This window comes from Ursus arctos, unplaced genomic scaffold, assembly GCF_023065955.2.
Source record: "Ursus arctos isolate Adak ecotype North America unplaced genomic scaffold, UrsArc2.0 scaffold_3, whole genome shotgun sequence".
NCBI lineage: Eukaryota > Metazoa > Chordata > Mammalia > Carnivora > Ursidae > Ursus > Ursus arctos.
The window spans coordinates 29,234,379-29,249,057 of NW_026622985.1; the positions used below are offsets into that span (position 1 = coordinate 29,234,379).

At 39.9% G+C, this 14,679-nt stretch overlaps 1 protein-coding gene across 5 annotated transcripts in view; it reads right to left on the reverse strand.

Annotated features, from left to right (window-relative positions):
* ABCB4 (ATP binding cassette subfamily B member 4) overlaps nt 1-14,679 on the reverse strand; it is a 61,563-nt gene that overhangs the window by 40,172 nt on the left and 6,712 nt on the right. For 2 of the 5 annotated variants that reach the window (XM_026504806.4, XM_044386221.3), the window contains exons 5-9: nt 8,762-8,819; nt 7,124-7,315; nt 5,858-6,029; nt 4,676-4,800; nt 1,990-2,161 (exon numbers count right to left, since the gene is read on the reverse strand). In XM_026504806.4, coding sequence (XP_026360591.2) covers nt 1,990-2,161; nt 4,676-4,800; nt 5,858-6,029; nt 7,124-7,315; nt 8,762-8,819 — 719 coding nt within the window. Of the gene's footprint in view, nt 1-1,989; nt 2,162-4,675; nt 4,801-5,857; nt 6,030-7,123; nt 7,316-8,761; nt 8,820-14,679 lie in introns of those variants that run through there. The other 3 variants (XM_048213079.2, XM_044386218.3, XM_044386216.3) reach the window with 3 other exon arrangements.

The following is a 14,679-nucleotide window of genomic DNA, read 5'->3' on the forward strand; positions in this document are numbered from 1 at the left end:
ATTTCCTTGACTTGGAGGCCAAGGGCCACTAGAGGGAAGCATGTCCTATCAGTATTGTTACTCAGATTGTTATGACTTTCTCTACCTATGCATGGAATTGAATTACACAGTAATTCCATGTTCAAGATGAAACACAGTAGATCTGGGGCCCGTGGAATATCCCTAAAAAATAGCATTTTACATACATATTTTGATAACATTTTTAATATAAAAAGTAACGGTTCACACATGATAAATCACGAAATCACACCTGTGTGCACTAATAATTCCTTTACACAATTATTTTATACTATGGCAAACAGAAATGAACACATTTCCCTTTACTATAGAAAAGCCAAGAATGTAGCTTCAGGAATGCATATGATCAGCAAATCTTAACTGAGGAAAACATGGGCATGATGCAACTTCTACACATAGCTTGACCTTTCTCCGAAGTCAGTAACAATCACACTTCACATACCCAGAATTCAAATATCCCACAAACACTTATCCACTGTTTGCAATACAGATAAGAACCAGTAAGGAAGCAAAAGGTCTCTAAAAAAGTCGATGTTATAAAGTTCATGCCCCAGAGCTCTTGCCCTTCGTGCAGGGGGTGTGGCTGGGCTCTCTGCGTCATGGCTCTGACTCTCCAGCCCTGCCGGGGAGATGTCATCGACCACATGGTACAAATGAGGAGACCGGGCCAGAGAGAGGAGTCAGGATTTTCCCCCTTTTCTTTACAAAATTTAGCAAATGAGGACGTGAAGAAGGTGGAGAGCTTCTGAGCTGACCGCCCAGAAGGAGGTCAAAATGAGAAAAAAATCAACTCTGGGAAAAATAAAAAAAAGAAAGTAAAGGAAAGAAAAAATAGGCTCCACAACTAGAAAAGCTCATTCAGCAAACAGCCCTCAACACCTACTGGAATCTGAAGATGCCATTCCGGAAAACATTTTGAAATGATTAACTTTCCTAATGGTCCTCATTCATCACAAAGAGGGTCCTCAGTATCCTCTATTTAGAAACATAGGGAAGTGCAGGTTTTAAAAGATTGCTTTCTGAATGGTTACATGTTGTTTTGATCATCACTGGCATGTAAAGACGGTCACAAAATATTGCTGGTTTATAAAAAAGGTTATAGGGGTGCCTGGGTGGCTCAGTCAGTCAAGTGGTTGACTCTTGATTTTGGCTCAGGTCATGATCTGGGGGTCCTGAGATCAAGCCCCTAAGTGCAGGCTCTGCACTTAGAAGAGAGTCTGCTTGAAGAGTCTCTCCCTCTCCCTCTGCCACCACCCCCCCAACTTGTGCACTCTTTCTCTCTCTCTAAAATAGTCTTTTAAAAAAAGTTTATAAAAAGATAAGCATAATATAATCCCAGTTTTGAAAGAGAAACACACACACACACACATATATAAAATGATCTGGGAGATCTACACCACAGGTTATCATTAAGTATATATGGATTATCAGATTCTAAGTAATTTGTAATTCTAAAAATTCTGTATTCTAATCCTTTGTATAACTTTGTACATGTTATTTTCAGAATCACAAAATAAACCTGTGTTCATTCTGGAAAACAAAATAAAATAACTTTCCATCATATGTTTTGGATAGCTGATGCATTATATTATATAAATTCAGCATTCTCTCATACTATGACCTGTCTATAATAATGTTTACTTTCTTATATAATAAACCGAATGGCAGAAGAGGATGCCTCCAATCCGTATTTGTTCATTCATAAATTCATTCAATTTTTACTTTCTTTTATATGTTGTATATCTTCTCAAGTGGTCTAACTACATGCTACGTTTTTGCCCCCAACTCATAATTGTGCCATGTGTATTCTAGAAGGCCAGCTCTGCCCACGGGACAGCACAAAGATTTACCAAAAGGAAAAAGCCCATCATCAGGCTCATTCTTTGAAAAGGAGGAATATGAAAGAAAACACAACATAGATGGATAAACAGTATTTTTGGTTTCTTCATAAATATTAGGAAAGCTACTTACTGTCATTGCGTTTCCAATAGTATATTCTTTTGATATAACTAGAGTGGATCCATACCAGAAGGCCAGCGCATACGATGCATAAATTAACAGGAAGGCGATGCCCATGGAAATGTTTGCTGAAATAGCTTTTTTAATTCCAATCTTCTTGGCATTTTCTAGATGTTTCTCATACCTACCAGAAAATGAGGGGGAAACGTTGTAACAAGAAAACAACCCATAATCAGAGCCATATTTGCCTCCTGTGTAGTTGGAGGTTTAAGAACAAAGGAAGAAACCCTGCTGAAACCCAACTTCCTGGGAATTGAACCAATTCAGGATCAGCCAGGACTAGAACCCACCTGAGCCTTCTCTTTACTGGCCTGCACTCATTTCCCTCGGTCCCTACCATTCTAACCAGGCTTCCTATAGCTGTTCCAGAACTGAACTTCACTCCTGGGAGATGGAAGAGCTTTGCCATCACCTTCAAGGCCAGCATCAAGAGCCCCAAGGTTCAAGTGGGAGAAGAGAAACAAAGCCAAATGAGAATGGCACTGAAATGTAAATACGTTTCGGGATGCTTACAATAGATTCTTTACACAGCTCCATTTCTTTTCTCTAGGGAAGAGAAAAACCTTCCTCTATTGCCCCATTGGGTGAGACATTGGAATTTCACACGTTCTTGTACTTAAACTTGGGCTTTGGGGGGGGGGGGGTTGTTTGTTTGTTTTCTTTTATTTTTTGTTTTTTGGTCAGGCTGATCTTCCACTGTCAAGCCAGAGCACAAGGTTATAAAGTGGTCACGACGTACAGGGTTCGTACTCAATTTTTCTAGATTTTAGTTACATTACCTGTAAAATGGAATTAATAATGTCTACCTTGCACGATAATTCTGATATTGAGAGATAATCACAGAGAGCAGTTCCCACGGTGCTGGCCCACAGCTGGCAAAACCTGGTGATTCCTATCCCTTTTATTATTCCTATTGTTGTTTCAGAATTTAATCTCCTCTTGAATAGTGCTCATTCTATTACATTTTTGAGTAGTAATTAAAATTCATATTTCTGGCTTCTAGGATGGATACAAAGGTACAAATGTCTACAATGGGTCTGTTGAATTACAATTTTTGTTTGCATCAGTTTAAATGAAATCTACCCTTCCGTGTTAGGTACAGAACGTGTGTAAAATTTAATTTTGGCTTCCTAAAATTAAGAAGAACTACAATGCATATAAAACGAGTCTGTGGGGAAAATATCACATAAAATCGTGTATTTCTAACAAAAACAAGTATCTTTTTCTTCTTCAGTTTAACCAAATGAGATGTCGAGAATTCATCAGTTTTTTAAAATATGCAGTTGCCACCAAAAAGTTTCTGTGTTTAATTACTTAAAGCAGCCAACATTTCAGTGAGCTCTCCCCAGCACCAGGCACTGCTTTCCTTCTGCAGAGCTGCGTCCCTGGGGAGCCAGCGGCTGGCCGCCTCCAGCCCTGTGATCAGTCCTGTGTGGCCGGGCCCCAAGGCCCAGGGAGATTCAGGTCAGCCCCCATGTGACACCAGGCTCTGGTGACAGTGGAGGACATGCTGTAATTACCTTCGCGGAGGCAGCTTGCTTACTGCGGCTAATGGAGCAGTACTGATTACACTCCCATCCTGAGGTCCCGGGGAGGGTTAGTGTGCTCTGTGTGGGCTACTGTGTACAGGAAGCAGCAGGGAGAGAGAAAAAGGAAGAGATTAGAGAAACAGGAACATGGTGATTTTGAAGAGGGCTCAAGGAATCGAAAAATAGGCAAAGAAAATGGAGGGAATTGGGGGAAACATGGCTTCTAAGGTGGGAGGATGTGCAGAGACTTTCTCTTGCAAAAAGCTGTGGGTGTCAGGAGTGCCACAGAATGCAAGAGAGAGAACTTGAGGCAGAACCCTACCTTGACTGTATTAGGGCGAGCTATTAAAAAAAAAAAAAACCTGCCTGGAGACATTAAAGAAAAGCAGACTAGCCTTTATCTGTGGGCTTTGTTCTGACATTTTGGTTTTTGTCTGTCAGTTTCCTGTAGAGCAGGGCTAAGTGGCCTGGGATCCACCGTCAAGGAATTCGAATGTGGAAACAATTGTATAATTATTTTCACTAACCTAGACCTGAAATGTAGCATTTCCTTGGATTATCAACGCAGGCAACAAATCACTGCAGAAGTAGCAGTAACTATGACTTTGTTGCCAGTAGAGATCCTGGATCATTTTTATATCACGCTACACTTGAAACAAACATCTTGAAGTATCTCTTACCTGCATTTTCTACTTCAGAGTTACAGTAGTTACTGAACCCACAGTTCGCTCTTATTATTTAATATGTGAAGAACAAAGGCAGGTATTTACTGTATCACAATTTAAAAATATTTTGAGAACTGTACTTCACTATAATTGGTTTCCTTTGAAATCTTCTGTATTTTGTCTTATGCATTTAAAATTATTATTCTAAGGAGGGAGTCCATAGGCTTCATCAGACTGCCAAAGGACTCCATGGAACGTATAAAGGGGAAGATCCCTGCTTTAGAGGCTGACATTAAACCCCAGACATCAGCAAAGTGTCCCTATATTTTGTGGGGGAGGGGTTAATACTAAGAAAAGGAAAGTAGTAAACACACACCACAAAAGAATGAGCAACAAAATGCAAAAGTGGGTTCTTTGAACTCGTGGACAAAGAACCTTCCTGACCTTTCCAGCTCTTTGTTCTGGCCTCCAAACGCTATCACGGTCCTGATGGCCCCCAGAGCCTCTTCTGCCACAGCGCCCGCTTTGGCATATGCAGCTAATTCTTTGTCGCTAAATGCCGAGAGTATCTGGACGGAGGAGAAACATTTGTGACTTTCATACGGGGAGAAAAGTTAAAAGGTGGCCTGATCAATTCTTTAACTTGCCTTTTCTTCCCAAGCCCTATCCCTTCCCAAACAGTGGAGGCATGAAGTGGACAACAAACAGTCCATGTACCAGATGCAGGGGCTCCTTCCACCCCTGCAAAGGCTGGATCTGATCCAGCCTGGTGGTGTTCCCCAGAGTAGTCAGGAACAGAACAACCACATGTAATTCTCGGCATAGCGTCTTCAGGAATAACGTCAAGTTGCACATCTACTATGCTTTTCTCTGCTAATTGCAATATAAACTAAAATAAACCCTTATAGCTTTGGAGAGTCACTACTTTTGCCTTTATTGTATCACGATTTTAATTACTATGAAAACAATACTTCCAGATCTACTCATGGGCATTCTGCTTACTACTAAGATGGCTAAAGAAGACGTTGCAGGCCACAGGTAAAGGAATAATGGAAATAAAATGGATATAAGTAAATTACTAAGTAAATCATCAACCTCCAAAAGAGCAAAAATTGTCAGTAAAACTTCTCAACTCTGCAGTGTTGTCTGAAGCAGGACAGGTTTCATACACACACACACACACACACACACACACACACACACACTTATGGCAAGGCCAAACTGGCAGAGTGCCACTTGTCACAGGTAACAATTAAAAATAAATAAAACAAATCCAAACTTCAATTTTTTTATACTCGTGCAACAGTTTGGAAGAATGTTATGTTTTAAAATTGTGTTTCTTTAAATAAGGACATAAACATTTAAGTAGTTTAAACTACTATGCCAGAAGATTTACCCAAAGAAATAATAGCAGTGCAAAAAAATCCGTAATTGAAGTAATAACTGACATTTTAAATCACATTAAAAATGAATTTCTTTATTACAGCACTAACGTGCTTTGAAATGTGGTTTCAACTGACATGTCACACGGATCTGGACAGCTACAAGAACCGGAACCCTGCATGTTGAAAATAACTCTCGCACATGTGGGCCAACACACGGGAAAACAGCCCCCTTTTCACACACCTTTGCCCAGACAGCTGTGGAGAATCCCAGGATAGGGCTGATGGCCATTATCACAAGGGTGAGCTTCCATCCTCTAACGAACCCTACTATGAATCCTGCAAAAAACGTGGCTACTGCTTGAAAGAACATTCCAACCTTGTCACCAATTCCTTCACTGATTTTGGAGACGTCACTAAAAAAGATCACACCTAAGTGGTTACAGGCAGGAGGTCTTCAATCAGAGAGCTGAAGCAGACATGTGACAAACACAGACAGGCAAATCTTGTTCACACTACTGCAAGGCTCGTTCACAGTCTTAGCCTCTCGAATGGGATTTTTCCTCACCTAAATACCGCGCAAGGGAAGAAATTCAGGATCAGTGCATGCCTCTGAGAAGTTCATATCATTCAAGTTGATGCTATTAAATTAGTTAATCCTATCGGAGAAGTATTAGCATTCTGAACGTATGAGTCCGTGTGTTTAAAAGCAGGAGTTAGGAAGGTCATTGCAGCAGTCACAGGGAAGGGCTACTTGCTTCTACCCTGGGCCCTACTCTCAACCCACTCTCTTCTCAATACAGCAGCCAGTGTGATCCTTTGGAAATGGAAGTCTCATGTTACTCCTCAGATCAAAATTCCCGATGGCTGCCCATTTCACTACGAGTCAAGGCTGAAGTCCTTAGTGAGGCCAACCAGGTCCTAAACGCCTTGACCTTCCCGGATTTTTTTACTTCATTGGCTCAGGACTCTTTTGCTGGGAACTCCAGGAAGACAAAGTTTGTCTTCCATCTCCCCCTGCTGGAAAGTAAGCAACAAGAGGGCAGAGATCTTTAGCGCATTCACTGGCAGAGCATAAACATCCAGAAGAGTGTGTGGCATATAAACAGGCCCTCAGATATTTGTCGAATGAGTGAAGAGCCAACAATTATGGAGACAAGTCTTGCTGTGACTCCATTCACACATGTACTCATTCATTCAGCCATCTTAACTGAATGGATAACATCTGTCAGGCCCTGCAGCAAGCCCCACAGAGAGATGAACAAATATAAGATGTGAGCTCAGTCTTCAAATTAACCTACTAAATCACTGAGGAGAACAAACTAACAGATAAGGAAAATGCATGGGGCACATGCTGTCAATGCTAGAAATGGCTGTCGGATGATCTGTTCCCAATAGGTATCAAATGTTTCATCTAGTAATTTTTTTTAATCTAAAATCTAACCACGACACATTTTCATAGTTAGTGATTAATTTCATTATGAAAGTGTGACACAAACAATACACTTACTCTGTTAACCGTGTATTGAGTTCAGTGGTGCCGTTGACATCAAACCAGCCTATTTCTTGTCGTAGAACAGCGTGAAAAAACTCCTGCCTGATTTTCCTGACCTGTCGGCCGGCTGCCAGAGTCCAAAATGAAACTTGTATATAGGCAGCAACGAGAACTCCAGCACCTAGCCCTGAGTAATAGTATGCATACCTGGAAAATAATTAGCAAGTTTCCTTTAAGTACTGCTCTTTACTCATCTTTTTCAGGAAAAATCTTCAGGATTGGGAATTAAGTTTACTGAAATCATATAGATTGTGTAGGACATCATAACAATACACATCAAAGTTTTTTTCTCTTCTCTTTCTTAAATTATAAGACGATGATGGCAAATCTATTCACTTGAATTACCAGAAGACAGATACATTTTGTGGTTAACTGCAAAAAATAATGGTGTTAATCATCTTACAACTGATACTGACAATTTGTAGAAACGGCGTGATTCTTCTCTCATGATTAAGATTCTAGACCTCCATATCTTATTTTATTGAAAAAGTTCACTACTATTCACACATTACAAGTATAGGGACAAACGGATTGAGCATGTGAAATGGTTCTTAGTGTAAGTTTTCTTGTATTGTTTATAGAAAGACCCCCCTCCCTTGCTGAAACAAAAAAAACAAAAAACCCTCTTCCTCTTTGGCAGAATTCAAAAATATTTTTTTAATAGTATGCTGAAAACATTATAAATTTAAACAAACTTTGAATGAAGTCTTAACTAAAGTAGAGGAAAGTTAGTATCTTTAAAAAGAACAAATTCAGTTTTGATACTTTCAAAGATACTTTTATATAATTTTACAAACTGTCTCCAGATAGAAGCCTTTCAGGCCTGCAGTAGCATACAGTTAGCATTTAAGTCAGCAACATTAATTGATAAGTAAACACACAAACATTATGTCACAGGCTTTTGAGATTTCTATTAAGAAGGCCAATGGAAGGGGAAAATGCCATAAAAGACATTATTGGATCAGCCGACAAAACTGGAATACAGATAGTAGATTAGATCAAAGTACTTTATCAATATTAAATTTACTGATGCTGATAATCGTGCTATGGTTATGAAGAGAGTATCCCATGCTTAGGAACCACACTGAAGTATTTATGAGTAAGGGGCCACGATGATGTATGCAAGTTACTTCAGAGGTGGAGGTGAAGGGGTGGCTATAAATTATAACAATAGGTCAGGGGCGCCTGGGTGGCTCAGTCAATTAAGCTGCTGACTCTTGATTTTGGCTCAGGTCATGATCTCAGGGTCCTGGAATGGGGTCCCACGTTGGGCTCCACCCTCAGTGAGGAGTCTGCTTGAGATTCTCTATCTACCCCTCTCCCTCTGCCCCTACCCCGCTCATGTTCTCTCTATCTGTCCCTCTAAAATAAATAAATAAATCTTTTAAAAAAATGATAACAATAGGTCAAAGAATATAATAAAATGGTAAAGGGTATACAGAGACTCTGTGTATATTCTTATAATTCTCTGAAACTTTGCAATTATTCTCAAATAAAACATTTTTAAAGTACATCACAAATACTTATATATATAAATATATATATTTATATATATAATACCTACATATATAGATGTATGTATTAGCCAATTACCTAGTCATTTCTTCTTCCAGAATTCTGCCTGGATTTAGCATTGACAATGAAAAATTCACTAAATAAAGACAAAACAAAACAAAAATAAGACATTTTTGAAAGGTTGAACTATTAATAGATGTTACCAGGTTTTAAAAATCATTTTTCTTTTCAACTTCAATGACTTCTTGTCACTTTGCTCAAGTAAAGAGTTCAAGGGTTTAGGTGCAGCACATCCAGGGCCCAGATGGGGAAAGGTAGCCCTCCTGGGTTCGTCCCTGATCCTGGCGGCCTCAGGCCTTTAGCAAAGCAGCTTCCTAAGGCAGCAGAGAGGAGCTGCTGGAGGACATACAGAGCATATAGAAGGCGGAGGAGGAAAAAAGAAATGGTCTCAAGAGAAAATACAGAATTTAAGGGGCACTTTTTCTTAGTGGCTAAAAGCACTTTACAGGTAATTGTTTCTATTACTTTTACTTTAATACATGTGTGCTTTCCCTTACATGCTTCCTTTTGACAGAAGGAATACAAAGGCTGAGTTACATACATTGTAAAGGAGGGAAAATTAGAGACAAGGAAGGTAAGTGAGTTGTCTAAAGATGAGACTGGCCATTGGCCATCACCCTTCATTCCACGTTCTGTTTGCTGGCAAAACTGTATTCTGGTATTTTTTTAAGTGCTATTAATTGGAAGGAAATTTATTGTCTATTAATTTGAACTCATTTGGTAAAAATGCCTATGTGCCATTCTTGTTTTAATAATATCTAGCATGTATGAAGCATTTATTAGCTGCCAGGCTCTGTTCTGAACACTTTACATGTATTAATTCACTTAATTTTCACCACAACCCTATGAGGTAGGACTGTTTTGTGAATCCCCATTTCACAGATGAGGAAATTGAGGCACAGAGTGATAAAGTAACTTATCCAAAGTCACACAACTAGCAAGTAGGCTGAGAGTCCTAACGCTATACATATAGCCCCTAACTTCATACTACACTGATTGTTCCATGTGGTAATGACTTATTTCCACTTTTTATTTTTTAAGCTTTTTTTAAAAAAAGATTTTATTTATTTATTTTTGTGAAAGAGAGAGAGAGAGGGAATGAGCATGAGCGGGGAGGGGCAGAGGGAGAAGCAGACTCCCCACTGAGCAGGGAGCCCAATGCAGGGCTCGATCCCAGGACCCCGAGATCATGACTTGAGCTGAAGGCAGATGCTTAACCATCTGAGCCACACAGGTACCCTTATTTTCACTTTTTAAAAAACACAAAGTGAGGGGCGCCTGGGTGGCTCAGTTGGTTAAGCGGTCTGCCTTCAGCTCAGGTCATAATCCCAGGGTCCTAGGATCAAGCCCCGAGTTGGGCTCCCTGCTCAGTGGGGAGTCTGCTTCTCCCTCTCCTTCTGCTCCCCCACTCACGCTCTTTCTCTCTCAAATAAATAAATAAAATCCTTTAAAATATTAAAGAACACACAAAATGAAAAAGTGTAAAGGAAACAGCCCATGTCAAAATAATAGGACAAAATATCACCACAGCATTGTTGAGAAAACATACCAGAGTAGGTATTTCCCATTTACCATGATGCTAGGACAGAAACTAGTCTTTTTTCACTTACCATGTGTAAATAACCCAATAGTCATGTTTCCCAGTTGTGGTGTATCTTCCTTATCTTCTTCCAAAGGGGACTAAGGTCGAGATGCACTTAAAACTTAAACTACTGTCAGGATCGATTAGCAGGCTTGTGGCCCTGACTGTGGCATAATTTCTCCCACAAAACTGTAACTTCTACTGATGTTCACAGTAAAGTGTTTCCACTTTACTAGAGGCAGACAAGCTACTTAAAGCTTGGTAGTGGTGGAAATCATTGTTCAAACCTTGGGGAAACTCCACAAATATGTGTATTGGGTTAGTTTTTCCCCAGAACTTAAAAATCAGGTAGAATCGTAAATGGATATTACTCTCCTCCAAATGCCTACCTCAAATGTTTACATTCTCTCAGTGAGGATATTATAACTCAGACTGATTCTCCCTCCTAGGAAATAAGAATCTACGGGCATTTAAAATTTGAAACGCTCCTTTCTCAGAATCTAAGCCAAGAATGGCAATCTAGGCCTGGATATAACCCTAGGAGCTCCTAGGAGAGTTTCTGCTGCCCGAGGACTAAGGTAAGATAGATGTGTGTTGACGTGTTCCCAGAAAAGTCATGGGACTCTAGATCTGAAATTCTAGACCGGGAAATTTTATGGGACTCTAAATCTGAAATTCTAATCAGAAAACTCTCACAGGATTCTAGATCTGGAATTCTAGACCAGGAAATCTTACGGGACTTTAGATATGAAATTCCAGATCGGGAAATCTCATGGGATTCTAGATCTGGAAATCTCACAGGATTCTAGATCTAGACATCTCATGGGACTCTAGATCTGGAATTCTAGATCTGGAAACCTAATGGGACTCTAGATTTAAAAGTGCCTAGGCCTGGTCTTCTCAGATTCTACCCATCATACCTATTATACCTATATAAACAATCTCCAAGTCACCTGGTTCAGGGGTTCTCAATGTTATGTGCCTGTTAGACTCACATGGAGAACTTAAAAAAAATACAGTTGCCCAGGATCCATGAAAGAAGAGTTCAATAAGAACCTCTGGCTGAGTCCAGAGCATCACATTTCTAAGAAGTATCCCCATTTGATTCGATGTGCTAGGATGGAGAACCCCCACTCTGTTCTGCCTGAATGCCTCCCAGAACAAGGAAATGGAGAATTCTTGACGTTGCCTATTTATTTTAGAGAGCTCCCATAAAGTCCATTCATTTTATGGATGAAGAAACAGAATTTTAGAGTGGTCATTTCATTTCCAAGTTGTCACAGCTAGTTTCCCCCAGTATTTATTGATCATTTACTAACTTCCAGACGCTTTACATGAATCGTCTCATTTAATTCTGTCAGTAAGTCTGTGATCACCTTTCAAAGATGAGCACAGAAAGAATTACAGAGGTTAAGTAACTTGCCCAAGGTCATACAGCTGGTAAGCGATGGGCCTAAATAACTGCACATCTTAAAGACTACCTAGGGAGACATTACACAGAGAGTCCTGATGTCATATTTAAGTCTCAAATCAATGTCTGCCCTCCTCAATTCTGCCTAGAACTTCTCCTATCATATGGAAATATTCAGCACAAAACAAAGAGTTGGTGTTTGTCCAGACAACCTAGGCAGTACGTGCAGTTAGTTAAGGTAACTGGGGTCTCCAGTATGCCTTTTCCTCTCAACGACACAGCAATGCAAAGGCATGCAGGGTGTATTGATTTCTCTACAGAATTGTCTAGATCATTACAATTACACATAGACTTGACATAAAATATATCAATTTCCTGGTACTCTGCATTAAAAAATGTCTCCTCTGACTCTGTCCTTGAGGTTTGGGATGCAGAATGTGCATGGTTTCCGCACAACTGAGTCATTGTGAGGGAAGAAACCTTGTCACCAAGGAGCTTTATTTTGTTGACAGGATGCGTTCTCTTCACAATCATTCACTGTCCAACCCTCTTGTAATTTATACCTTATTTTCTTCTAACATTCCCTTCCTATTTGGCTCTCATTAAGTCCAACTGTCCAAGAGTCCAACAGTTCTAAAGGATAGACTTTTTTAAAAAAGATTTTATTTATTTGAGAGAGAGATAGAGCACAGCAGAGGGAGAGGGAGAAGCAGGCTCCCCACTGAGCAGGGAGCCCAATGCAGGGCTCGATCTCAGGACTCTGGGATCATGACCTGAGACAAAGGCAGATGCTTAACAAATGAGCCACCCAGGCGCCCCTAAAGAACAGACTTTAAATAAACATCATCTCTATGAGACAAGCAAGTGAGCTCTGCCAAGGCTAAGTACAGCTAAGTACCTGACCTTCTCTCCACTTCCATGATTTTTGCTAAACTCTAGAACTCTCAACATACCAGTGAGCTCTCTGGATTTAGACTGAGTATGAAATTTAATGACAATATTGTCTATACAAACTGCTAAAGAGTGGACATTGGAAATTAATAACATTTGAGGGACCTCCCATCATAAATCCTTAAGACAGACTATAAATCTAATGACAAATGTGGCTATAGAGGACCAATGGTCATTTCATCTGGAAGCTATAAAGAGTAAGCTGGCAACTCTGGGGAGCACAGCCATTACAGGTTTGTAAGTGACTTGCTCCTGCCATTCCCCAGAGAGACCTTGAATTTGGCCCTGGGCACAGCACACGGCACCTGTCCGCCATGCCCAGCTTCAAAGCTATTTGGTTGCATAATTAGAAACAAGTAAAAAACAAACTGTTCCAAATAAGAAAGTTGTGGAACTATTCTGGTGTTAGTGAAAACAAAAACAGGGCTAATAAAATTGGTCCAAACACTAACTCATCTGTGCTAAGTGTGTGTCATTATTTTAACCTCATTTTTTAAAAAATTTAATTGAGATAAAATACATAACAAAATCTACCACCTTAACCATTTTTAAGTGTACATTCAGTAGTGTTAAGTATATTCACACTGTTGTACAATCAATCTCCAGAATTTTTTTCATCTTGTAAAACTGAAACTTGTACCCATCAAACCATCCGCCCCTCATCAGGCTCCTCGCTCAGGGCAGAATCTGCTTGTCCCTCTCCCTTCCCTCTCTTGTTCTCTCTCTCTCCCTCAAATAAATAAATACAAATCTTTTAAAAAAGGCACTTTCGGGATGCCTGGGTGGCTCAGTTGATTATGCAAATGCCTTCGGCTCAGGTCATGACCCCAGGGCCCTGGGATCTAGCCCCGCGTTGGGCTTCCTGCTCAGTGCAGAGCCTGCTTCTCCCTCTGCCTGCCACTCCCCCTGCTTGTGCTCTCTCTCTCTGACAAATAAATAAATAAAATCTTTAATAAAAATGAATAAAAATTAAAAAGGCACTTTTACTAGATTTCTAAAACCTATTAATGTTTATGTAAACAGATTCTATTGTATAAATCAAGCAATCCTATTATCTTAGGTCAGGACACTTAAGCTCTTTAATGTTAACCAAATACGTAGTTCTGAATCAGTAAACACTGAAAACCCCTACTGATCTAAATGACAGAGTCCACTTTTTCTCAGGTATTTTTGCTATGTAAGCTGCCTTTCCTTTATCAGCTTTTTTCCCTTATATCCCACCATCTGTGTGCCAATAAAGCTTCACTCAATCTTCTCCAGCCTAGTGCCCACAAGGTCTCTTGGGAGGAACTGAGCCATCAGGCTTGGTAGAAAGCATAAAGATTTCACTTCCTGTGTTGAATCTGGCCAATATGAAAATAACTGTGTCCACTGGAACCTGACTCCAGTGCTGTTGCCACAGTCCCTCTTACAGATGACATTAACTTATGGGACTCTGGCTCTTCAGTAATTACACTCCTGTGTGTGTTTCAAAACACATCATTCTCACATTGGAACCATTCACTCTTCAGTGAAGTGTTATATCAAGTTCCAGCCAACCTGGTTGATCCACAAATTAGAGACAGAAGATGGATAGAATTTTAACAAAAAGGGTGCAGGGAGAGAAAAAAAAAAGAAAACCAGGAACAGATTTACAAGCAGAGTATAGCTAAGAAGTATGGCCATACTAGCTAAAGTATTTTGAAATGTGTCCGTAATTACCAAAGGGATGGGCATTGCATAGATTTAGTCAGATTACTGTCCCACTGTCCTCAAGTAGAGGGATTTCCCTGCTTTCTTTAGATGCAAATCTTTCTGTACGTTTCCTTATACTGTATTAAAAGTCAAACAGGATAGATCTAGTTGTTGAAATTTAAATGAGTATTCAAGGAATGTTCTGAGAATTTTATAACTTCTTCAGTGATAACCAGAGTCAGCCAGAAGTGCAAACCATTAAACAAGTAGATGAGAAATACTAAAATCAACTTCTGATCTTTCATCCAGTTAAAGGAG